The sequence below is a fragment of the Crotalus tigris genome, unplaced genomic scaffold, assembly GCF_016545835.1.
Source record: "Crotalus tigris isolate CLP2741 ecotype Arizona unplaced genomic scaffold, ASM1654583v1 scf7180000020347.5012614909:4044961, whole genome shotgun sequence".
Lineage (NCBI taxonomy): Eukaryota > Metazoa > Chordata > Lepidosauria > Squamata > Viperidae > Crotalus > Crotalus tigris.
Genome location: NW_024097978.1, coordinates 1,452,306 through 1,479,910, shown reverse-complemented (window position 1 = coordinate 1,479,910; position 27,605 = coordinate 1,452,306). Strand labels below are relative to the sequence as shown.

The 27,605-nt window shown below is 36.3% G+C and overlaps 1 protein-coding gene across 5 annotated transcripts in view; it reads right to left on the bottom strand.

Moving 5' to 3' along the window:
* Nucleotides 1-632: 632 nt before the first annotated feature.
* POSTN (periostin) overlaps nucleotides 633-27,605 on the bottom strand; it is a 111,561-nt gene continuing 84,588 nt past the window's right edge. The window contains exons 16-25 of one of the 5 annotated variants that reach the window (XM_039366663.1): nucleotides 25,434-25,479; nucleotides 14,228-14,284; nucleotides 13,281-13,376; nucleotides 12,535-12,624; nucleotides 11,824-11,904; nucleotides 11,280-11,360; nucleotides 8,663-8,743; nucleotides 2,315-2,401; nucleotides 1,548-1,589; nucleotides 633-1,076 (exon numbers count right to left, since the gene is read on the bottom strand). In XM_039366663.1, coding sequence (XP_039222597.1) covers nucleotides 1,006-1,076; nucleotides 1,548-1,589; nucleotides 2,315-2,401; nucleotides 8,663-8,743; nucleotides 11,280-11,360; nucleotides 11,824-11,904; nucleotides 12,535-12,624; nucleotides 13,281-13,376; nucleotides 14,228-14,284; nucleotides 25,434-25,479 — 732 coding nt within the window. In that variant the 3' untranslated portion in view covers nucleotides 633-1,005. The remainder of the gene's footprint in view (nucleotides 1,077-1,547; nucleotides 1,590-2,314; nucleotides 2,402-8,662; nucleotides 8,744-11,279; nucleotides 11,361-11,823; nucleotides 11,905-12,534; nucleotides 12,625-13,280; nucleotides 13,377-14,227; nucleotides 14,285-25,433; nucleotides 25,480-27,605) is intronic. The other 4 variants (XM_039366666.1, XM_039366665.1, XM_039366667.1 and 1 more) reach the window with 4 other exon arrangements.

Genomic DNA, 27,605 nt, shown 5'->3' with positions numbered 1-27,605 from the left:
TGAATGTGGATAGCACCAAAAGGCCTAATCATAACAAAGGGGGCTATTACCTTTCATGTAGTTTTCTCTGAAGTCTCCATCCAGCCGGCAGTAAGGAAAAGGGGGTGGGAATGTAATGCCTGAGACTGTCGCTGGAAGTAGGGGATGATTGGGTGGGGCTACTGGGAAACCCCTTAAAACCTTGAATGGGAGAGCTTGGACCCCAAGTCCTGTCTAGAACGCCTGCAACCATTTTCTCTTAATAAAGGATGCCTATTGGAAGAATTATTCCAAGAGTTCTGTCTTCTTAAGATGCAAAGTGCGGTGGGTCCTTACAGCCATCCAGAAAATCTCATGTCTTTTCTCTCATAAAAAATTTATTACTAAAAATTGTAATTCTCACACAGATATTGAAAAAAAAATCTCAAACTAGAAATATAAAGGAAAACCTGAATTAAGGCACCTTGTCTAAATTTGATTATTTCATTTACAAGGCTTCTTGTCATATAAAAATATGCAAGAATAAGCAAATAAGGTAGTTATTAAAAATGACAATTTACAAACAATCCCATGTTAATAATGATTAATAGCATAGTATTATAGATAAACATTTTCAACTGAATTCTATATTATATATTACTTCCCAACAGAAGTAATTATTCAAACAAGGTTGCTTTTATTTTTAAGGCAAATGTTTCAGAAATGTTATAGTTGTCTTCTGTACATAAACAATATAATGGAGATACATATACATATATTCTATTCAGGTTATTTAATACAATGGCTCAGAAATAAGATCCATCAAAATCAATGGAGCTTATCTGTGTTTGCATACTTTCAGAACACCTACTCTAATCAGTTATTCATAGAAAACAGATAAATTCTAAATTTATTTCTTCTAACATGTAAAATTTTATGAGATTTTATTCAACAGTACTATACCCAACTCCTAATGCGAACACATGAATTAGTAAATGATTTCCCTTGTTAATTTTTAAAAAAATGTTTAAATTTTTTGAAGCTTTTTCAGTTCTCTTTCTGTGGATTCTGTCTTCTTGTGCCAGGACGGACAACCCTTGTTCTTCTCTGTACTGATCCTGTTAATTCAAAAATAAGTCAGATAAGGTTATTTTATTTATTGTTTTTTCAGTTAAACATTCATAAAAATATAACACATTATGATTATTATTGCTTAAAATAAAAACATAATAATAACAAAAATAATTCACATAAACAGCTAGTATATGCATGAGTTCAAAAGTAGGTATTCTTCCTTCAATATCCATTAGTGAGAAAAGATTATGGGATTCAGAATTGTTAACTCTTTCTTCAGTGGTTTATTTTTTCATTCTATGATATTATATGCATAAACTAGTATAATCCAAGTTCATATTTTATGTAATGGATTTAACAAATTTCTCTCTAAATATTTAATATTATATATATTATATAATATTATATATAGTGGTTCACATAAAGAATCTTGCCACCATTTTTTAATTAGAATACATTTAAACATTTTAGTTAAGCATAGTTAGAACATGTTAATATAAGAAACCATTTCATACCTTGTGTCTTTCTAGATGATTGTACTTTTCTTACTGGGATGTCTAAAAAATGTTGAAACCAATATCCTTTATTGTAAACATTTGAAAGTAATAATACAGGTTCAAAAGTTAAATTTTCTGACTCTAGTGTAAGGGGAAAAGTTCAAGCAACATTTAATCATGTAACACATCCACATTCTGTATTTGGTAACACATAGCACAACAGGGAGCTCTAGGCCAATACATAAAAAGAGAAGCTGAAATCTATTGTATACAATATTTTGCACAGAAATTTGCTACTTAAGGAACATATAACCACCCTCACCCTTACTTAGGCACCTGGCAGTGATTATTAGTTCTCTAGATTCTGTCAACAGTGCTAAAATGTTGATGTAAAACTACTATTGAGTCAACATTTCAACAAGACAAAGATTTAAGCTTTTTATTTCATCCAGATTTAAAAGATTTAATCGATACTATGCAAAAAATAAAATGAGAAATAATGCTTTGTATCATTCCTAAATAAATTATTGTACCATACTCATCATAATATCTATAGTACACACACACACACATACACACACACACACACACAAATAATTTCTAGAGCCTCTCATTTTGGAGTAGATGAAGACATAGGGAAGTTAAAGACATTATTTATCATTTTAACCAGCAAACTTGTCAAAAATACTGTTTTCTTTAGCTTTCACCACAACTACCTCCATATAGATAATTAATGTCATAAGGATAATATTTATAAGAATAATTCCATTTATTGTATGACTGACCTTCCAGATGAATTTTCTTTATTTCTGTTTCGATAATCTGTGGTTCTTCTTCAATTCTTTTAGTAACTTTAGTGTACTCAGATCCAGCTATGATAAGCATTAAAAAGCAATGGTTAATATAAAGAGAATATTTTTGGCAAAAGAATGATCCAGGCATTAAATTCTGAAATCTTAAGATGTAGATGGAGGCAGCTATGGTCAGGAAGGCATGACAAATTCCTAAACATTTTCTTAGAGGTGACCATTGAGACTTATTCTAGGACTGGTAGTTAAGCACAGAAAGCCAGTTTGCTGAAGTAGTTAAGGCACAAGGTAGAAATCAAGACTGTTTTAGTCCCACCTTAGGGACAAGAAAAATCTTGCCAAGGAAACTTCAGGGATTAGTCCAGGCCAAGATTCAATGCCTCTCCCCCCCCCTCCCCCTCCCCCCTTCTCTCTCACACACACAGAGTTCAGCATGCCCTGGTGCATTCATAAAATATGCAAGGAGTACACAACTTTTTCTCTCAGCTTGCAAGGTTTTAGGTTGCTATACACAAAGGATAATTTGTTTGTGTGGTATTTTGTCCTAAACAGTTTTGGATACTATCTCAAATATCTATCATTATTGCAGCATCCAGTGTGCACATCTGGGCCAAGTGACATTTTAAATTGCTGTATGAATCCCTAATTAGAGATAAAGGCTTGATCTACACAAAAGAGGAGTTTGAAATCTTTGACATCCTAAAGCATGAATGCAGCTATTAAGAACAGAGACTAACTTGGATTTTTATATTTTTATTTGATAGCATAATGAGTCTGAATAAGCTTTACCAATCATTTTAAGCTATAACAAGCATTCCAGTACATGAAAACAGAATTATTAGCAGGAACATTTTAACAATGGGAGCAAGCAGTTCAGCTGTTTTAAAATCTGTCTGCTATTAGATTCATAGCCTGGTAATATACATTTTACCCAGATACAACAAGAATTCATTCACTCATTTAAATGCAGAATTGTCATTAATCTGTGGAATACATGTATTTTGGTTAAAAACCAGTGACATACTGTACATACATAGTACATGATGAATCATTCTTGTCCTGTCCTGCTAGAAAGATGTGCTTACATTCTCTTGCCCTATTGAGCTTGCCCAGGTAAAGATGAGGAGGTAGAATAGAATAGAATAGAATAGAATAGAATAGAATAGAATAGAATAGAATAGAATAGAATAGAATAGAATATAGGTGGAAGGTACCTTGGAGGTCTTCTAGTCCAGCGCCCTGCTCAAACAGGAGAACCTATACCAGGGGTGTCAAACTCAATTTCATTGAGGGCCGCATCAGCATTGCGGTTGCCCTTGGGGGGGTGGGGGGGTGGCCAGGGTGGGTGTGGCCTAGATGGAGTGGGTGTGGCCTACTCGGTGGACATGGCCAGCTCTGCATCGTTCGCATCAAGGGTGCCTGTGGGGGCCTGGGCAGGAGTGGGACAGATCTGAGGGTCTCTGGCAGAAGGGGATGGGACCAGGGCAAGTGCCAAGGCATGGTCCACTGGAGGAGCCTCACTGTTCCTCTCAGGCCATGTGGGGGGGGCTGAATGGTGGTGCGGGCTGCCCGGAGCCCTGGGCAGCAGAGATCAAACGCCCAGCCTGGCTCTTGAGCACCCATGGCACCAAGCCCAGCCCCACTTCCCCAAGGGGGCGCCCAGCTGCACTTATCTCCTCCTCAAGGCTTGCTCTCCTTAGCCAGGTTGCTCATGATGGGTACGAGGGCAAAGTCAGAGGGAGGCCCATTCCCTCTCCATGGGAGTAGGGCCAGCTTTATATTCAAAGCTTCCTTAGCAATAGGATGAGAGACCCCCAGGATAGGCCAGGAGGAGGGGACAAGGGGATGGTGAAAGGGCAGCAGGGCAGGACTAAGGCAGGAGTTCCCTCAGACCCTCCCTCTCCTTCTTTCCTTCCTTTCTTCCTAAGTACAGAGTGGTGGGAAAATATTTCAGATGAGGGAAGGAGAAAAACAGGCAAGAAATGCAGCTGGGGAGGTGTCACCCTTCGTGAGGACTGAAGAAATGCATCATCACCTGGAAGTAGCCAGCACATGGCCTTCACCAACTTCACATATCTGGCTTGGTGGGCTCTGGGAGAGGGGATGCCATGAGCAGTATAGGAGTCAACATTACCTGCACAATGCCGCCCAGCTGCCAGCCTGCCTGGTCTCAGCAGACAACGAGACACTCTCCTCACAGCGCCAAGAGATTGAGCCGGGCGGTGCGAAGTTCATCAGCTTTGCACCTTGCTGCCTGCTGAAACTGGGCAGACTGGGGGCTAGGCAGCATTGCACTTCTCATCAGATTTGTGCCACCCCGCTCAGCTCTTGGCACTGTGAGGAGAGCGCCCTGCTGCCTGCCGAAACCCCTCCCCTGAAGCCCATCAAGCCAGATAGGTGAAGTAGGCGAGGGCCATTTGCTGGCCACTTCCAGGTGATGGTGCATTTCTTCATTCCTCACAAAAGGTGACACCTCCCCAGCATGCACCCAGGGGGTGGGCCCGACATAGCAGGGGCTGGTTCCTCGCTGTTTCCAGACGGCCTTGTTGAGCTAAGACTGAATGTGTTTCAGCATAGATGGCCACCACAAAATTGTACATTGGCTCCCCGCTGGCCTGGGCCAAGGCCAAGGCAGAGGGGGCCGTTCTCTTACTGTTTCCAGGATGGCTTCATGGGCCACATGAAACCATTTTGCGGGCTGCATCCGGCCCCCAGCCCTTGTGTTTGACATGTCTGACCTATACCATCTTTGATAGGTAATTGTCTAGTCTCTTCTTAAAAATTTCCAGTTATGGAACACCCATGATTTCTGGAGGCAAGCTATTCCACGGGTTGATTGTCCTCACTGTCAGGAAGTTTCTCCTTAATTCCAGGTTGCTTCTCTCTTAGATCAGTTTCCAACCATCAGTTTCCAACCCTCCCTCTGATGCTCTGGTGAACAACGTGACCCCCTCTTCCTTGTGGCAGTCCTCAGATACTGGAATACTGCTATCATGTCTACCCTATTTCTTCTTTTCTTTAGCTTAGCCAAACCGAAGTCCTGCAGCTGTTCTTTGTATGTTTTATTCTCCAGGCCTTTGATTATCTTAGTTGCTCTTCTCTGATTTTTTTCCAGACTCTCAACATCTTTTTTGTGATATAGTGACCAAAATTGGGTGCAGAATTCCAGGTGTGGTCTTACTAGGATTTTATAAAGTGGTACTAATACTTCAAGTGATCTTGATTCTATGCTTCTGTTTATATAACTCAGGATTGTATTAGCTTTTTGTTTGCTGCTACACACTGCTGGCTTATGGTCAAGTGATCATCCACTAGGACTCCAAGGTTCCTCTCACAGTTACTGTTTTTAAGCCAGGTCTCACCTAATCTGTATTTGTGCCTTTGGTATTTCCTGCCTAAATATAAGACTTTGTTTTTCTCCTCATTGAAACTCATTTTTTTGGATGGAGCCCATTGTTCAAGTTGGTCAAGATCTTTTTGGATCCTGAGTTTGTCTTCTGGGGTGTTGGCTACTCCTGCCAGTTTGGTGTCATCAGCAAATTGATGAGTTCCCTCTTCTATTCTCTCATCTAAATCATTGATGAAGATGAGATAATAAAAGCACAGTCTGGCACAATACCAACAAAGAGGAAAAACAACAGCTCTCAAAAGAAACCAGCATGGCTGCATAAAGAACTCTCTGACAAATTGAAAGATAAAAAGGACAAGTATAGAAAGTGGAAAGAGGGGAACATAACTAAGTCAGAATATCAGCAAATAGCCCGAGCCTGCAAAGATGAAGTGAAGAAAGCCAAGGCTCAAAATAAACTAAGGCTTGCGACCAAAGTCAAAAATAACAAAAAAAGCTTCTTTCAACATGTAAAAAACAAGAAAAAGTGAAGGAAATGACTGGTCCATTAGTGGGTGGAAGTGGCAAGAAGGTGACAAGCAACAGGGAGAAAGCAGAACTATTTAACTCGTTTTTTGCATCTGTCTTTACACAAAGGGAAAAAACAGACCAACCTATCAAAAATAGTGCCATAAAAAAACAAAATAGAAACACAAGTTAAGATAGGCAAGAAAATGGTAAGTGAGCACCTATCCAGCCTAGATGAGTTCAAATCACCAGGACCAGATGGATTACACCCCAGAGTTCTCAAGGAACTGGCAGATGTGATATCGGAGCCACTGAACTATATTTTTCAAAGATCCTAGAACACAGGGGAACTACCAGAGGACTGGAAAAGAGCTGATGTAGTTCCCATCCTCAAAAAAGGAAAAAAAATGGATCCAGGAAATTACAGACCTATCAGCCTGACCTCAATACCTGGGAAGATCCTGGAAAATATAATCAAACAACGAATCAATGAACACCTAGAGGCAAACAAAGTCATTACTAAAAGCCAACATGGGTTTGTCAAAAATAGATCATGCCAGACAAATCTTATTGCATTCTTTGACCAAGTGACAAAATTAGTGGATCAGAGGAATGCTGTGGACATAATTTACTTGGACTTCAGTAAAGCATTTGATAAAGTAGATCACAACCTACTACTTGATAAGATAGAAAAATGTGGGGTAGACTGAATCACCACCAGATGGATCCGTAGCTGGCTGACCGGCCGTACTCAGCGAGTGGTCCTCAATAGAACTGCATCTATATGGAGGGAAGTGTGTAGTGGGGTGCCCCAGGGCTCTGTTCTGGGCCCAGTACTCTTCAACATCTTCATCAACGATTTGGATGAAGGGATAGATGGGAACTCATCAAATTTGCAGACGACACCAAGCTGGCAGGAATAGCCAACACTCCAGAAGACAGGCTTAAGATACAGAAGGATCTGGACAGACTTGAACACTGGGCACTAACTAACAAAATGAAATTCAATGGTGAAAAAAGCAAGGTTCTACATTTAGGCAAGAAAAACCAAATGCACAAGTACAGCATAGGTGGCACCAGGCTCAATAGTAGTAACTGTGAGAGGGACCTCGGAGTCCTAGTAGACAATCACCTAAATATGAGCCAGCAGTGTGCTGCAGCTGCCAAAAAGGCCAACACAGTGCTAGGCTGCATTAACAGAGGGATATAATCAAGATCACGTGAAGTATTAATACCACTCTTCAATGCCTTGGTAAGGCCACACTTGGAATACTGCATCCAGTTTTGGTCACCACGATGTAAAAAAAGATGTTGAGACTCTAGAAAGAGTACAGAGAAGAGCAACAAAGATGATTAGGGGACTGGAGGCTAAAACATATAAGGAACGGTTGCTAGAATTGGGTATGTCTAGTTTAACGAAGAGAAGGACCAGGGGGGACATGATAGCAGTGTTCCAATATCTCAGGGGCTGCCATAAAGAAGAGGGAATTAAGCTATTCTCCAAAGCACCTGAAGGCAGGCCAAGAAGCAACGGGTGGAAACTAATCAAGGAGAGAAGCAACCTAGAACTAAGGAGAAACTTCCTGACAGTGAGAAAAATTAATCAGTGGAACAGCCTGCCTCCAGAAGCAGTAAATGCTCCAACACTGGAAGTTTTTAAGAAGAGACTGGACAGCCATTTGTCCGAAATGGTGTAGGGTTTCCTGCCTGAGCAGGGGGTTGGACTAGATGACCTCCAAGGTCCCTTCCAACTTTACTACTATTACTATTGCTATAATTTGGATTAGAAATGTTGAAGAGTACTGGGCCTAAGATGGAACCTTGTGGTACCCCACTGCTTACTTCTCTCCATGTGGATGTAGTGCCATTGAGGACTATTCATTGAGTATGGTTTGTTAGCCAGCTACAGATCCATCTGGTGGTGATGTTGCCTATCCCACCTTTTCTTAGTTTGCCAAGGAGTAGGTTGTGATCTACCTTGTCAATAGAATAGAAGGGGAATTCATCAGATGTGCAGATGACACTAAACTGGCAGGAATAGCCAACACTTCAGAAGACAAACTGTAAGGACCCACTTCAAAACCACTTTCTAAAAAAGTAGAACTCTTGGAACAGATTCATCGCAAAAGGAACTTTTATTAGGAGTTGTTGATAGCAGGCATAGAAGGCAGGATCTGGCGGTTTCCCGTTCAAATCAATAGATTGAAGGAGCAAAAAGCAAACCCCACTCCAATAGTTCATCCAGTCAGTTCAAACAAGCCAATCCTCAGGTATTAAATCTGCTGTGGGAATGAGGCTGATAATACTGATATTGTATCAGTGAGGCAGGCTTTAAATTGAGTGTAGAATTCAGGGGCTGTTCTATTCATACTGCTGAATTTTCATAAATGTAGCCATTTCAGATAATGAACAAGCTTCAAATGCAATCCATAAATCTTCTCAGATTAACCTCAGAATAACCTACTAACCTTCCTTTAGCAATTTCTTAAGAGTCTCTTCATTATCCACTCCTCCATCAGTAGTGATTCGAGTATATTTCAGTTCAGGGCCTGAAAAAGATTCAGCAATTTCATCTGGAATTTCTATAATTTCTTTTCTGTACTCTTAATGTTATATTGTGATTATCAGGATCTTCCTTAATACTATGTGATTATAAAATTATATTATATGTGATGTGTTTGGTAGCTGGCATGTCATATGCAAAATGAAAACACTGAGATTTCAAAAGATGGATGAACACTTGTGACAACTAAGTAAATGAATTGCTGAAAGATGTCCATATAGAATTCATTATTGCATTATTTATAAAAGATTAAATTTCTGCTGTCTTCACTGAGATTTGAATGTGCTGTAAACATGCATAAAATATAAAATGTAATTTAATGCTGCAACCTGCCAGGAATCTTGAGAAATGGAAAGTACATAAATAATTTTAATGTATAAAAATAATGTTATACATTATTTTAACTTTAGCATGAGGTTAGAAGATCAAGGGCTTCAGAAAATATTGTCCAAATTACTGATTTCTTTTTTTAAAATTTAAAAGGCAAGACAAGAAGCAATGGATGGAACTAATCAAGGAGAGAAGCAACCTAGAATTAAGGAGAAATTTCCTGACAATGAGAACAATAAAGCAGTGGAACAGCTTGCCTTCAGAAGTTGTGGGTGCTCCATCACTGGAAGTTTTAATAAAGAGACTGGACAGCCATTTCTCTGAAATGATATAGGGTCTCCTGCTTGAGCAGGGATTGAACTAGAACAGCGGTTCTCAACCTGTGGGTCGGGACCCCATTTGGGGTCGAACGACCATTTTACGGGGGTTGCCAAATAACGCAGTCCACCATTTTTTCCCCTTTTCCTTAGCTGTGCTACTCCCTTTTATTCTATTGACTTTTGAAAGCCAATAGAATAGACTCTCTTGAATAGAGTCTAATTCTATTGGCTTTCAAAAGCCAATAGGAATTGTCCAGGCTGTCTCTGCCCTGCTGAGCCTGCCAAAAGTCCCATTCTGCAAACGGTTCTGCAAGTTGTCTGCAGCGAAGGCGAACTGTCTGGAAGCTTCCACCCCTCCCTGCTGAGCAACTACTAAAAATGTAAGTAAAAGAGGGCCAGGGGTGGGAGGTGGGAGGCCGGTGGGCACAGGGAGGGTTGCTGGCGCATGTGGGGCCCGGCGGGTGCCTTACCTCCCTTGGGCTGGGCCAGCTGGTGGCCCAGCCAGTGGTCAGCCTGCGCCATCTCTGCTGCTTGCCACCTATGCCTCGGCACCATGCATGCGCGGCGCTCCTGGGCAGGGAAAGTCCTCAACTTATGACCGGTTGGGTAGTCCTCGACTTATGACTGGTTGGGTAGTCCTCGACTTATGACCGGTTGGGGGTCACGGCATTAAAAAGGTTGAGAACCACTGAACTAGAAGATCTCCAAGGTCCCTTCCAACTCTATTATTTTGTTCTGTTCTTCATTCTAGCTATTTGGATAATTCTAATCTACTGATTAAGTAAAGGCATTCTAAAGTAATAAAGATGAATCAAATAATCATTATAGATTTAAAAGTTATAGATGATTTAGTTCTTTCTTGGCAAAGAATATTTTAGCTAAGGACCAGGATCTCAGTTTGGCAATATAATAGAATAAATTTTTATATGTATGATGGCTAATATTCTCAAATGTGGAATACCAAGAAAGTTAACCATAAAATGGAAGTAAAATCCTCCTTGTATGCCTGGTGGAGATTGGGAATGGAGCAGCATGTACTGTCACAGCATCCTTTGAGAGATAGCAATACCAAACCTTTGCTATGAATTGGAAGACCATTATTCAAAAGTGGTTTCTTGGGAGTAGTCCACATGTTTTCATTCTTTGAATTGAATCATTCTTCAATTCTATCAGTCACTCCTCATTTATTAGTAGGCTTTGCGTCAGCTAATAATTTTCATGATACTGCTATATCTGGCAATAAACGTAGCTGCTACCCCAGCTATACTGAGCATTGCCTGAAGACTTTGGTTTTGTTGAATCATAGTGCCAAGCCATAGCAAAAAGGTGTTTATTGCAATGAAAAATTAAAACTCTTCTAGTGAATTAACCTATAACTTAAAAAGCTGACACAACATGCTCAATATTAAGAGATGCTTTCCATATGCAAAGAATTGTAATCATTAAGTTTCTAATTGTAAGTTTAAAGCATAGAATCTGTAGATGATTGAAAAGAATATTAAGCATGCCTTTGTTAACTTATGAGCAATGAGTATTCATTATAATTAATAAGGGAAAAGATCTGGAATTTTCCCAATGTTTTTATAAATATTTCTTAGAGTTCCAAATGTATTAGATTATATGGGGATGGGAATCTTCAGTGCTCACTTGAAACTGTTTAAAGACTGAACATAAACAAAAAAAAAATAGTTTTCCTCAGTATGGTTTTGTGGAAGAAAGCAGAATACCCAAATATTTTGCTTTCATATACAATCCTTGAAATTTGGTCCATAGATTTTTCTTTACTTGAATCAGTCTTTAAAAAGTTAAGACATCAGCTTGTCAATTCTTAAAGTTCATTAGGATGAAATTAGTTTTCTTGCACTCACTAACCTCCCTGGAGGAATCGTTTGATTTCTTCATCATCCAGTAAATGACCATCACCTTCAATGAGTTTAGTCACCTTGGTAATCTCTGACAGGACATATATTTATGGCATGAAATTGTTGTATAGGACAATATGGGAAAAATATAACTACAGTAAATTAATAAATTTATTTTATAATTATTTTATTTTTTATAAATAACTAGTATTTGACTAATTTTGCACTAAAATTCAATTGAAAGTAATTGAGTTCTGCAAAACTTCATAGCAATTTGAATATTGATATGAATGCTGAAAATCTTTATATTACAAAGATTTCCATTGACAACATTCAGTATAGTAAGTGATGTTGAGTTTGCTTTTTTATTTTTAATTATTATTTATAAATTTTACATATTGCATGAATGAGGCAGGCTTTAATTGAGTTTAGAATTCAGGTGCTGTTCTATTCTTACTGTTGAATTTTCATAAATGTAGCCATTTCAGATAACGAACAAGCTTCAAATGCAATCAATAAATTTTCTCAGATTAACCTCAGAATAACCTACTAACCTTCCTTTAGCAATTTCTTAAGAGTCTCTTCATTATCCACTCCTCCATCAGTAGTGATTCGAGTATATTTCAGTTCAGGGCCTGAAAAAGATTCAGCAATTTCATCTGGAATTTCTATAATTTCTTTTCTGTACTCTTAATGTTATATTGTGATTATCAGGATCTTCCTTAATACTATGTGATTATAAAATTATATTATATGTGATGTGTTTGGTAGCTGGCATGTCATATGCAAAATGAAAACACTGAGATTTCAAAAGATGGATGAACACTTGTGACAACTAAGTAAATGAATTGCTGAAAGATGTCCATATAGAATTCATTATTGCATTATTTATAAAAGATTAAATTTCTGCTGTCTTCACTGAGATCTGAATGTGCTGTAAACATGCATGAAGTAAAATAAAAAACAGTAAGAGGAGCACATACAACTAAAGGAAACTTTGAGCACAAATTACATCTTTTTGTATAGAGAGCAGAGGATATGTCTAGGATATTTTAGTTGGATGACTGAAGATTTCTTAAAGTTTTATTTCTTGTGCCTGAAACTATGTTGTACTGTCAGTCATCAGAGAGACTATTTTTGTTGCCAAAACTAAACACAAATGTCCCAGAATCAGAATTTACAAGAAAATTTAAAATAGTACATATTATTCACCACAGGTATGAAATTTGAATTTTTAAACTGAAACTACTTTAAATGAATTTTACCTTGAATAATTCTTTCTTCAGTCACCTCTTTTTCAGTCACTTCCACAGGATGTCCATCAATTATTTTTGTGTATTTTTTAATTTTAGGCTCTGTAAGAAAACATTTTTAAATAAATGACAAAATCATTGCAATGCACTGGGCTGCTTTTGGACCTTTGGACAGTGGCAAAAATGTTAGAAATAGTTAATTCAAATGTTTTCACTAGAGATACCTTAAAAAAAAGAGCATGCCATTTTTCCAAGATTATATACCTTCAATCTCAAACTAAAATTGTTGTTGTGTTTTTTTAAAAAATCTGAATAAAAATATTTAGTTATTTTAAAACATATATTGAAATTTTTGCTTGTTGTCTTACAGTTTTCTTGAGAGCTTTGAATAACAAAAATATTGTTTCTTGATATTTCTGCAGTTGAAGGTCATCAAAATATTGATTGCATCATTAAGAAATTAATAGAATTTGCAACTGTTATAGCTACATTACATCTTAGGTTAATTGCATCTTAGTTCAATAACCTTTTAGCATGCAGAGTGAAAAAATGTTTCTTTTATTTGCATTAATAAGAAATAAATAAACGTTAAAACATTTAATTTCCTGATGCAATATATATGCTTAAAACATGCTAAAAGCAAATCTATAGCTGCAAGACCCAGTCTTCCCACTTGCATCTAAATTTTGGAACTGGTATTTGGAACTCTTTTCAAAATCCTTCTAGTTAGTACTGCCCAGCCCACAAAATATATTCACCTCCATGAATCACTTTAGTTATTGTCTCTCCTTCCCTGACCAGCTTAAATTCTGGCTCCCCTTCAATCACTTTGGTGAACTTTGTGATGGATGGCACTGCAAAGCATGAAATGTGATGAAAATGATATACATTTTAGGCAAGTTTCAAAATATCTAGGAGAAAAATACTCTTGAAAACATAATGCCTAGGAATCAACTGGAGAGCTAGTTCTAAAGCTTCTGAATTTAATAGAGTATATTCAGAACAATATAGTCATACCATAATCAGAGGATAGCATTAAACTGAGGTTTCAACTTCGGTGGCCAGATTTGAAATATGAAAAATTGTTGGCAACCTATATTGGTATTTATTTGTTTTGATATAATGCGTATTATATAAGCAAATATTATAGATGTTTGCATGAATGGGCAGATTGACAAATTTGCAGCTATTTGATATAACCATAGCAAATCATAAATCTCATTTGCCACTTTGATCTTTGACATTGTTTATTTGTTTGTTTGTTTGTCATTTTTTATAAGCTGCCTCAAATGTCCAAGCAACTTTTTAAATAATAAATCAAGCAGAATAATGAACAACAACAACAACAAAACAATATATATTATTATTTTAGGAAAGGAAGTTGCCCCCATTTTGGTTTCTGTTGCTTTTTGAGTAAGCAAAGCTTAGATAATGAGGTGATATTACCACTAAGCACATAATCTCTTCTTTCTCCAATCACAAATTGAATATAGGAATTCTGTTGAAAAATATAGATTGATTCTTCCTCCTTGACTATGTAGTTTTTCTGCAGTTCTAAGTAAATTTATAGATTTTGTAAAAGTTTTCATTAAAACATAATTGATTATAGGAACAAACTGTTACTGAAGGTTATTACAGTATTACATGTTATTTCCAGTAGGGATACTTGGCAAGGTTGCTCTTTGTTCTCTTTTACACAGCTCACCTTCAATCTCCTTTCGAATTGTGGAACCGCCAACTATCTTTGTAATTTTTTTAATATCTGTGGGAAGAAATAATTTGATCACTTGTGATTTTTGCCTTTTAAACAAACACAGTTATCTAACTAATTCTGCTAGGATTTTATCTTCCTTTATTCATGGTAGTTGTAAAATCTCTTGAATCTTTCCATACAAATATGTTTAAAATACATGGCATATTGAAAACATACAGAATACGAGAAGAAAAAATATATCAGAGTTTTGTTTGAAATTTTCATTATGCCCTTTCTCACCTTAAAGTTTAGGAAAAAAAATAAAATCTTTCTTTTCCACATGTGATCAGAATATGGCCAACACATTTCCACAGCTGACTTGAGGTTTGCACATATAGTCACCTTCTCTGGTAGACATTCTCCCTAACTTAGCTTTGACAACTTTTATCAGTCTCCAGCCTTCCCTTTTTAGGAAAAGTGGATGAGAAGATGAGAATGGCTCAGATCAGAAGAAATGGATTATCTGGATTTCTGCCAGTCAAGATTTAGACCCATCCATATATCTTCATTAGGACATTGATGAGGAAGCATGCCTCTCTTGGACCTATCAGGCAGCTGGCAACCATGGCATCCTGTAAATTGCTTACAAGAGCTAGAGGTTTGAGGCTCTGTCCTTCTGCTCCTCTGAATGAGGAATTCCAGTCTGCAATATTTTTATTTATTGGCCACCTAATTCACTCATGGTGATTCAATTATGGGGGGCAGGGGAGTACTCAAAACCATGGTTGTTCCAATGCAGGATACCACAAGACTCAATGTCTTCCCTATGTTATTTAGCATCTATATGAAGCCACTGGAATAATTCTGGCAGATTAGGATGAAATGTCATCAATATATGGATAATATTCAATTATGCATTGCTACTTCAGGCCTGTTTATTGTAGAAGTTAAGGCATCAGGCTAGAAACCAGGGGACCATGAGATATAATCCCACCCTAGACATGAAACCATGAAACCACATACTTCAATGAGTATATGGAAACTATTAGGTCTAGATGGGTTTTAAAAAAAACCCTACAATGAATCCCTCAAAGACCAAGTCCTTTTTTGTCAATAAACTTCCAGGAACTCTAGATAGATTGCACTTCCTATGAAGGAATTGTTTCATGATTGAGAGATCTTCCTGGATTCATATCAAATGCTTAAAGCAGTAAGTTTAGGCTATGACTGGGTCCTGGGTCATCTTCAGTTGATGTGCCCATTACCAGGGCTTTTTTGTCATAGAACGCCCAGAACCGAGTTCCAGCACCTTTTGTGAATGGAACCTTGTAGAGTAGGCAAGGCAGGTTGTATGACAGGTGTGAGTTCCAGCACCTTTTTTTTTTTTTTTTTTACAAAAAAAGCACTGCCCATTACAATGCATATATATTTAGATATTTGGGGAAAGAATGATATACAAATCAAGCAGTTGTGCGGCAGCAGCAAAAAAAGCTAATACAGTCCTTGGTTGTATAAAAAGAGGCATAGAATCAAAATCACATGAAGTATTAGTACTGCTTTATAAAGCCTTAGTAAGACCACATTTGGAATATTGCATCAAATTTTGGTCACCACATTACAAAAAAGATGTTGAGACTTTGGAAAAAGTGTGAAGAAGATCAACTAAGATGATTAAAGAACTGGCTCTTGGCTCTTACAAGATGGGTTTGGTTAAGAGAATCATTTTACATAGGGTATAAAGAAAACAACTTTCCAGTTGTCAAAGACTGAAAGAGATATGTGCTTAATTATATTATTTATATTATGCATATACAAAGATGGAGAAATATGTTTGGAAAGGACTAATTTTAATAACTTTTAAGGTTTTGTACCTTTTAAAAGTTTAGTTTAATTTTAATTTGAAATATTTTATTGTAGTACCATTGCTTATTTTTATTTTTGTTAATTTCTTTTTTTTTAATTGAAATTTTTATAAACTTTTACAATAAAATCCCTCCCCCCTCCCATCCCCCCCTTAACCCTCCCCCCCCCTTCCCAGAGCTGAATACAGAGCTAAAAAGAACAGGAAAAAAACATAAAAATTAAATAAACATCAATCAACTATACATAAATCCTAAAAAATTAAGAAAACACTTTAACTCCAATACAATAAAATCAACAAATCTAACCAAAGCAACTTTAACTATAAATTATTCAAAAGCTAAATAATACTTTCTAATCCCATATTTGTTCTGAACAAAATTTACCCATCTTTTCCACACAGAATTATATCTCTCTTGTGAATGGTCTTTCAGATAAGCCGAAATTTTAGCCATTTCTGATAAATAAGAAACTTTAAGAAACCATTCTTCTAAGGTAGGCAAGGAATCTTTCTTCCAATATTGCACAATCAATAACCTTGCCGCCGTAATAAAATTCAACATTAAAATAATCTCTTTACTATCACAATCTTCAATAATACCTAACAAAAATAATTGTGGTGTACATTTTATCCTTCTATTAAAAATTTTTTGAATGTTCCACCAAATCTTAATCCAAAAAGCCTTTATATTTCTACATGACCACCAAATATGATAATACGTTGCATCCAAACTACCACATCTCCAACATTTGGGCTGTAAATTGGGATACATGCGAGACATCTTTTGTGGATCAAGGTGCCATCTATAAAGCATTTTATAAAAATTTTCTCGCAAATTTTGAGCTTGGGTAAACTTAACATTCCTCACCCAAATTATCTCCCATGTGTCTAATGGAATCGGCTCTTCAAAGTTTTGAGCCCACTTAACCATACAATCCTTAACTAATTCTGTTTCTGAATCCAATTCCACTAAAACATTATAAACTCTTTTTATGTAGGCTCGATTTTGGTCTTTAATTTGTTTCACCAAATTCACATCTCCCGTAATAAAACCCACTTTTTGATCTATACTCCATCTTTCTAATAACTGCCTATACTGAAACCAAGAATAGATAATATTTTCTTGCGTTAATTCCTCCATCGATTTTAATTGCCACTTATTCCATTCCCACTTAAGTAATTGCTTGTAAGAAATCCTATCCATTTTCACTCCTTTCCTTATCCCTTCTATGGCGTGCCCAGGAATTCCCCACAATGGTATTCCAAAATTTAATCTATAGTATTTCTTCCAGACACGCAATAAAGCAATTCTTAAGACATAGGTTTTAAAAACCCTATCCACCTTTTTATTATAAATTAAATACACATGCCATCCAAATAATAAATCCCAGCCTTTCAAAAAAAGTATATCTGAATTTGTTAAGTTAACCCAATCACTAATCAAAGTTAAAATCACCGCATCATAATACAATTTTAACTTCGGCACCTTGAGTCCACCTCTCTCTCGAACATCTTGAATAATTTTAAGCTTAACTCTTGGTTTTTTCCCAGCCCAAATGAATCTATTAATACCCCTCTGCCAGTCTTCTAAATTTACCTCTTTCTTTAAGATAGGTATCATTTGAAACAAGAAAAGAAATTTTGGCAGAACATTCATTTTAACTGCAGCAATTCTCCCTAACAAAGATAATTGCAATTTTTTCCAGTCATTCAAATCCTTCTGCATTTTAAGCCATAACATTTCATAATTATTTTTATTAAGTTTTGCATTAGAAACAGATATATAAACCCCTAGGTATTTCACCTTTTTTACAATTTCAAAACCTGTCAAATTAACTAGCATCTCCTTATCCAAATTAGACATATTTTTTGTTAAAATTTTAGTCTTATTATTATTAACTTTAAAACCAGAAACTTGTCCATACCGATTTATAATCTGTAACAACTCTACTACTGAACCGGTTGGTTGAGACAAAGTAACAACCAAATCATCTGCAAAAGCTCTCAATTTATAATCTTTCTTATTAATCATTATTCCCTTTATTTTAGATGATTCACGAATTTTAATCAACAAAATCTCTAATGTTAAAACAAACAACAACCGGGACAATGGACATCCCTGTCTTGTACCCTTTTCAATTTGAAAAACCTCAGATAAACCTCCATTAATTATAAGTTGCGCTGATTGTTTTTGATAAATACCTCTAAAAGCTATCCCCAAAATTCATTTCTTCAACCAACCTCAACATAAATTGCCAATTTAACTGATCAAAGGCTTTTTCAGCATCTAAAAAAATCAAACCCGCAGGAATCTGATTATTTTTATCCAAATATTCTATTAAATTAATAATTTGTCTAACATTATTCTTCATATACCTCCCAGTTATAAAGCCACTCTGATCAGTATGTATAATTTGATTCAATACAATCATAAATCTATTCGCTAAAATTTTTATAATCTATATTCAAAAGAGATATAGGTCTATAATTTTTAGGTAAAGTAAGATCTTGATCCTCTTTTGGAATCAAAGATATAAAAGCCCTTCTCCAAGATAAAGGTATCTCTAAACCAGTGATTCTCAACCTTTCTAATGCCGTGACCCCATAATACAGTTCCCCATGTTGTGGTGACCCCCAAGTGGGTGTGGCCACCAATAAGAGGGAGTAGGACAGCTAGGGAAAAGGGAAAAAAATGGTGGACAGCATGGTTTGGTGACCCCCGTGAAATGGTCATTCGACCCCAAATGGGGTCCCGACCCACAGGTTGAGAACCATTGCTCTAAACCCAATAAAATACTATTAAAGAGTTCCTTTAAAGGCTCAATCATCTCATCACTTAAAGTTTTATAATAAATTGATGTCAATCCATCAATACCAGGTGCTTTACCAACTTTTAATTGTTTAATTGCCTTAATAATTTCCTGTGAGGTAATAAACCCATTAATCTCATCTCTTTGATCATTTGTTAATCTAGAAAAATGAGCATCTTGTAGGTATTTATCTATGTCCAAACTCTGAACTTTCTGACCCATATATAATTTTGTGTAAAAATCTAAAAAAGATTTTTTTATCAATTCTCTCTGAAAAACCACCTTGCCATTATAATTTATTTTATCTATAACTCTCGACCTCTGTTTCTTCCTTAATTGATAAGCTAACCACCTGCCCGGTTTATTTGCATTACAAAATGTATTATGTCTCATAAAACGTAAGTTAGTTGCAACCTGGTCAGCCATTAACATATTAAATTGTGATTTAAGCAAATTTATGGAAGCCTTTACATTCTTATCCAAAGGATTCATAATTAATGCTTTTTCTTTTATCTTAATCTTCTCCTCCAAATCTTTACGTTTTTGCATTTGTTTTCGCCTATAAAAATTATTCATTTGAATCAAAAAACCCCGCATATAAGCTTTACTAGCATCCCAGACCATTGCCATTGAAGTTCCCTTAAACATATTTAAAGTAAAAAATTCCTTTAAATGTTCTCTAAGTTTCAATACATTCACCTCATGTCTAAATAAATTTTCATTCAACCTCCAAGATCTCCTTTCCTCCTTCTCAGGAATTAATTCCAACCATACAGGACTATGATCAGTAAGTGTCCTTGGAAAATTTTTTATACTTTTAACACTAAAATATAAATCCATAGTAATAAAAAAAAGTCAATTCTTGAAAACGATTGGTGCCTATCAGAAAAAAAAGTAAAGTCCCTCTCATCCATATTACGTTCCTGCCAAATATCTCTCAATTCCAAATCTTCTTTCAATTCAAAAAAAGCCTTTGGTAGTTTAGCTTGCTTGAAGAAAGTAGAAGATCCTTTCTTGTCTTTATATGTATCCAAAATCTCCCATCAAAATCACAGATTTATAATCCAATGAAATCAATTTTTGATGTAAAAACTTATAAAACTGTTTTTGTTGTTGATTAGGAGCATACAAGCCCACTATAAGCAATTTCTTTCCATATAAAACCACTTTAATCATAACATATCTTCCTTGAGAATCTGAATCTATTAATTTAGCAGACAAATTTTTCTTAACATAAATGACAACACCCCCTTTCTTCCCTGGAGCAGAAGATACAAAATGAGAACCCAATCAGGCATTTATCAAATATTTTTGATCCTTTAAAATAATATGAGTTTCCTGCAAACAAACAATATCATTATTATATTGCTTTAAATAATGAAATATTTTCTTTCTTTTCTGAGGAGAATTTAAGCCATTAACATTCCAGGTCAGGAGCTTTGCCATCTCCTCCAGCTGCAAGCCTGGAGAAGACTGCTTGAAGATCTGACATCGAGGATCGAATCAACGAAGATCTCTTGGGTCTTGCTCCTCCCACAGGCTCAGAAACAAATTCTTGTGTAGACTCTTTTATATCCATCTTGTGTTGCTCTTTTTCTCTTCGTCTATGAGCTGCTTGAGTCATTCTCTGCTCTTTCATCTCAACCGACTGCTGCATCAACTCAGCCTGTAATTTTCCAACTTTCATTGATACGGTGTCTCCAACCAATTGCTCTCCCTCCTTCACATCAAGAACTTTAGAGCGCAAAGGTGGTGGTGAGCGAACTCCCAGGACAGAAATATAAAACTCTCTTGCCTTTGCAACTGTATTGAATCTATAATGTGTCCCCGCATGGCTCACCACAATTCCAATCGGGATATCCCATCTAAATGGCATCTGCCATTTTTTAAGTTCCTCTGATAGAAAAGCAAAGTCCTTCCTTCTTCTTAAAATTTTTGATGGAATCTCCTTTAAGATTATCACATCCTGAGCAGCAATCTGAAATCTCTGATTGTAAAATGCTTGTATTACTTCATTACGTAAAGATCTTTTTCCAAAATAAACCACCACATCTCTTGGTAGGTTTCTCTGCTTTGCAATCCACGAATTAACTCTAAATATTTTCTCTATTTCCCTCAATATCTCCTCTGGTTCCCTCTCAAGTATCACAGCAATGTCATTTGCCACCACTTCCCTCAAATTTTCTTGCATATTTTCCCTCAAGCCTCTGATTCTTAAAGCGAACTCCATTTCTCTGTACTGAGACATGAGGATTTCATCCTGTGAAGTCTCCACCATTTTTTTGACATTTTCAACACGATCTTCTATTAAATCCACTTTATCAACAACATCCTCAATATGATTATCCAGCTTTTCAACAACAGAGGCGAGTTCTTGCAGAGCCATAACTATATCCTCCCTCATAACTCTATTTCTCTCTTCTAAAAGTTCCTTCATTTCTTGTCTAATTTGACATACAACATTACCCATAACATCTTGAATATCTTTTACCATAAGTGATGGTACAGGCGGTGAGGGTGGTGGTGATCTAGCTTTAGGTTGTTGAACTGTAAGTATTGCCGGAGAGGAAGCCACTTTAGGCACAGCTGAGGTTGCTTGACGCTTCGAAGCCATTTTAGGAAAAACTTTTCTCCAAAAAATCCAAAAGACCAAAAAGAAACAAAATGAAGAGGGGAAAAAACCCTCTTGTAATTATATATATTAAAAAAAAATAATATATTTACCCTTCTCATGCAGCCACTAAAAATCCCAAAAATTACTGCTTTGTAACAAACAAAAAAATATAAAAATCCTTTAACACTTCCCTTTCATATGCATGAGAAAGAGAAACCTCTCATCGCCATTTTACTTTTCCCTTATAACAAAAACAAGAAAAAAACTATTCTTTTCAGGAGTTAAAGTTCAGATTAAATTTATAAATCCATTTCCCTGATCAGCTCTGTCCACATTCAAAATTAGTTCACCAGTTCACATAAGTTGCGGAGGTGGAAGCTGCATCTTGCTTCGTCCCAAAACAAAAAGGGACAAAGGCGTCTGAGTCATGGAGAAATGCCTAGGACTCCGTGGGAGCTCACCTTCAATCCCAAAAAAAGATCTCGAGATTTTAGTGGTTCTACCACTATCCACAAGGCAAAAAACTCACCTCTCTCCCTTTGCCCGGGAGAGAAGCTTCAAACCGCGGGACAGCTGATGTTCGCTTTCACTGCGGCTTTTACACGATCTCAGGAGGACAGCTACAAAGTAGCCGCCATCGGCACAGAACCACGCCACCGGAAGTTATTTTTGTTAATTTCAGCATAATTTATAATTTTAAGAAAGTTATAACTGTACTTAAACCAGGATCCCTTGACAATAGTAGTTTGTGTTTGACGGGTTTTGAGATTGTTAATAAGGTAAAATATTTGGGGGTGATGTTGTCTGTTTCTAATGTAAAATTATTTAAAAATAATTATGAAAGGTTGTGGGTCAGGGTACAGAAGGACTTGAAGAACTGGGAAAAGTTGCAATTATCCCTCATGGGAAGAATTGCAGTGATAAAAATGAATATTTTACCCAAGTTTCTTTTTCTGTTTCAAATGTTACCAATTTTGAAAAATGAGATTAATTTAAATGAGTGGCAGAAGGGTCTTAATAAATTTATCTGGGCAGGGAAAAAGCCAAGGGTTAAGTTTAAAATTATGCAAGACTTCCGTGAGAGGGGTGGACTTAAGGTACCAAATTTGAAATTATATTATGATGCGGTGGTTTTAACACTAATCAGTGATTGGGTAAATTTGACAAATTCTGAGATACTTTATCTAGAGGGATGGGATTTACTTTATGGGTGGCATGCCTATTTAATATTCAATAAAAAAATGGATTGGGCTTTTAAATCTCATATCTTAAGAATTTCTTTACTTAGGATTTGGAGAAAATATTATAAAAGTGATTTCAAAGTACCATTATGGGCTATACCTTGGCATGCGATAGAAGCAATAAAAAGAGGGGTTAAAATGGATATGGTGTCTTACAGACAGTTACTTAAATGGGATGGACAAAACTGGCAATTAAAATCACGGGAAGAGTTAGCACAAGAAAACTTTATTTATTCTTGGTTCCAATATAGGCAATTACTAGACAGATGGAAGATGGATTGTAAGGTGGGTTTTCTTAGAGAAGATGAAAATCTTATCAAGCAAGTGAAGGATTCAAGACAAACCCACATTAAGAGAATTTATGCGGTTTTAGTTGAATTGGATTCAGAAACGGAACTAATTAAAGATTGTATGATAAGATGGGCGCAGAATTTTGGTGAGCCAGTCTCATTGGACACCTGGGAAAATATTTGGGTGAGAAATGTCAAATTTACACAAGCACAGAACTTAAGGGAGAATTTTTATAAAATGTTTTATAGATGGCACCTTGATCCACAAAAAATGTCTTATATGTACCCTGACGTGCAACCCAAATGTTGGAGATGTGGTTATAAGGAGGCTTCCTATTATCATATTTGGTGGTCATGCAGAGAGATAAAAGCATTTTGGATCAAAGTATGGTGGAATATCCAGAGAATTTTTAGAAGGAGGGTAAAATTTACTCCGCAATTATTTTTGTTAGGTATTGTTACAGATTGTGATACAAAGGAGGTTGTTTTGATGTTAAATTTGATTACAGCCGCTAGGCTGTTAGTAGGACAATATTGGAAGAAGGAATCTTTGCCTACATTGCAGGAATGGTTTCTTAAAGTAGCTTATCTGGCGGAAATGGCAAAGATTTCGGCTTTCTTAAAGCAACAAACGCAAGAGAAGTTTCTTGCTGTTTGGGATAAATGGATAAAATTTATACAATTTAGATTGGGTATACAAAAATATTATATAGTTTTTTCATAAGTTTTATTTTCATATATATTATAGATAATCTTTTTATATATATAAATATAAAGTTCTTAATTTAATTTTTATTTTTACTTTTTAAGCCTATATTCTGCTCTGGGAAGCTCAGGGGGGGGGGGAAGGGAGGGGGGGGGTTTGGGAGGGGTGGGGTTTTTTGTTTTTTTTATATATATATGTATTGTTTAGTTTTATTTTTTTGTATATGTTGTCTCTTGTTTTGTATTCTTTTTTTTTTTGTAAAATTTATAAAACTTTTAATAAAAAAAAAAAAATAGTAGTTTGTGTTTGACCATCATTCAGCTGGATCCAAAACATATTCAACATGGGACTTTCTTAAGATGACCCAGAAGGTATAGCATATGGCATTTAGCTTACTGACAATTCCTTCATAGCCATGTAATATCACTACAAACGTCACTGTATTAGTTATTAGTAGGCTTTCAGACCCAATTCAAATTCTCTCAAGTCCCACCTTTCCTAGATTGAATCTGCCATTCTAAAAATAACATAACAAGAATGTCTGCTTAGAGATGTGCCTTCTCTGCTGTGGTCTCTATACTTTGGATCCCTTTGCTTTGGAAGGTTCACACAACTTTCTCCCTTCTGGCATTTCATAAAGTTATTAAAATAACACTATTCCATCTTAGTTTTAAGGTGAGTTAAATGTTTCTAGCCACCATCTGAGGGATTTTAGTTAATTATATGTCTTTCTTTTCAGTCTGCATTTTTACTTTGTCATGTGCTGCCCAGAGTCTATGGTTTGGAGAAGATTATAAAAATTGTTGAATAAATAAAATCTTGGTATATAAAATAGATGACTGTTGTTGAATCATCAGCAATGGCATTGCAAGCAATAATAAAAAACCCTCCAATATTAATTATATCCTGGGGTAAAGTCAGATTACTAGTCTGGCAACCAGTGATGCATTGGCTGCACAAAGGAGTAATGTCTACTATTTTCTGTGCTTATTTCAGCTGTATTCCAAATGTGGTCTTACCAGTGCAGTATAAACTGGTACTAGCACTTCGCATGATCTTGATACAACCCCTCTGTTTCTAACTCACTAACTTGATCAATGTTAAGAACCTTATAACAAAGTCTGCAAATAAATAATCTGTTTTATTAAGATATTATGGATTCAAGTCAAATTATCAAAAGATCTCATTTTGAAAACACTCTTTTGGAGCTAAAAGCATTCCAATGAGATACAACCAGCATTCTATATTATAAAACAAGATGTGTTTCATCCCATGATAGCCATCCAGGAGTGTAAAATGCACTTGTGAATCTTCACTGGCTTCATTGTAATTAATTTGAGTTTGTCTTGAGATTATCACCAATCCTTTTTTTTATTTTGATGTAGTTCAAAACTGAGGGAATTGGGCCCAGACATGTCATCATCATCACCTCCCCATCATCCCTCCTTACCACTTCCTTTTCCAAATGGCTAGAAATAAAGTCAGGATAGTTTGCAGCAAATACAAGATCACTGTGATGTTGCCATGTACAGCATATCATGACTAGAAACAGGATGTTTGAATGCCTCAAACATTCCAAATCCACACATCTTCAAGCTGCCAAGGCTGAGAAACACTGTCCTTATCTAAACTGCCAAATGCTTTTTCACGCCTGTAAATATTTGCAACTGAACATTTTAGCCTTTAAACTACTTACTGTAAAATGTTAGTGGAATTTCTTTAAATGTGCTACCACGGATAAACTGTGAAAAAATTTTTTTAAAGATTCAGTCAAATCATGTGTATTATAAGAAACAAAAAATAAATAAAATAAATAATAAATAAAAACAGTGCAGTTACAATGCATTAAGTGGGCCAATTCTATTACACAAAAATATTAATGAAAATCTGAAAATAAACAAAGTAGAGAATGCAGAGAATGGCTTCTGGGAGTTTTTCAAAGTCTTTAATAGTAGCTCTATTCTGGATCATGCACTCAGAGACTTAAGGAATGGAGCAGTCAGCAAGATTCTCAGTTACTGTATGGTTATCTCTACCATAGGGATGCATAGCTCTCAGTTAGTTCATTTCTGAACTCTACTTTTCTTTTAATAGCTTTCACTAAGAGATGGTTGGTTGGTTGGTTGGTTGGTTGGTTAGTTGGTTGGTTGATTGGTTGGATAGACACTGGATTGCTGAAATTTAGCAGAAAACAAAAATCAACTTGAGGTGTAGAATGGCATTCTATGCCATTCTACAGCCAACTGGCTGTAGAATGGCATAGAATGAAGAAGAAGGCATATGTCCTTCTGCATACAAACTCTTTCAAGACAGCTTTCTTCTTCTACATAGCATTTTGATCTCCCAGGCAACTGATATTTTTGTGTAAGAAAAGAACAAAACTAATAACCCAATATCTTGGCTGAGTTGTTACTGGCAATTCTTCCTTCTCAATAGAAAGAAGGGCAGGGGAGGGGAGAAGCAAGCAAGCAAGCAATGTCTTAAGACATGGGTGTCAAACTCGCCAGTCCTGTGATGTGTCGTGACGTATCACAACTCTTTTTGGATTGCCGGCAATGGGGTGGGCGCAGCTTCGGTATGATGAAACTGGCCTGCAGGCTGGCAGTTTGACACCCCTGTCTTAAGAGAAGACTCACTCAGCTTCAAGGTATAAACTCAAGATCGCAATCATTAGCACCTACTTTCAAAGCATAATATGCTTGCAATGACTTGCTTCTGATGAGGTCTTATTGCTTACAAAATTGCACTGCGATCCACAAGGAAAGAAGCAGAAATAATTCTGAATATTAACAAAGAGAAAGGGCCTCTTTTTTGACAGAAAATTATTTAAAATACTTTGTCAACACATACACCCCAATCAGTATTCATAAATAGATATATTTGTATTAATTGTGAGATTTATGAGGGTGGAGGTTTGTTCTCCAAGCTTGTGTGTTAGTTTCCAAATATTTTATTATCAGGCTAGGTAACATCTTCCATGGAATTTCCCCTAAAGTCCACTGAAGAAATTACCTAGCCTGGTAACAAAACGTTCAGAAAGCAACCCACAAGCTCGGAGAATGAACCTCCACCCTCATCCTACACCCGAGCTATCATTATTTACCACCAACAATGAGATTTATCTCTGAGCAAACATGCCTAAGATTAATCATAGAATGGGAAGTAAATGCCAATCATATTCATTTTATTGTGAAAATGTAGATAATATAGATGTACAGAATGAACTTTGAGAGAAAATCTCCTTAAAACTGGTGCTTTTTCACATCAAAGATTTTAAATATTATGAAAGAGGAGAAGGGGGGAAGTTTCCTTTTTTTTTCTTTTGATAAGACTGTCCCAGGAAATTACTGGTCCTGTGGGAAAAAAACACTTATCATGACTAACTGTCCATTGAAGCATTAGATGGACATGGATAAAATGGAATGGAATTCTCTGCATCCTAACCATACCCCCACTTTTTCTAGAAAGTTCTTTTTCCCAGGTGATGTTGAATGGGAATGGAAAGGAATCCAGGGTTTCCATCAATCATTGCCCTCAAATTACTTGACATTAAATCTCTAAGGGCAGCTGTAGCTCCCAACTGCATTACTGAGGTACAACAAAGTTTAGCTCTCTGAGAAGCATAGTTTATGTTGACACACTTTTCAATCACAGGAAAAGTGCTATTAACACAGCCATGAGGAAGAGTAGTTATCTATATCAGACTTGTCTGAAAGGTGCTTTTTCAAGAGGCAACTGGACTTTCTTGTTTTTCTTTGAAGACATTTCACTTCTCATCCAAGAAGCTTCTTCAGCTCTGACTGGATGGTGGGGAAAGAAAGGATTTATATTTCTTGCAGACAGCTGGTCATTTGCATTCTAGATGGCC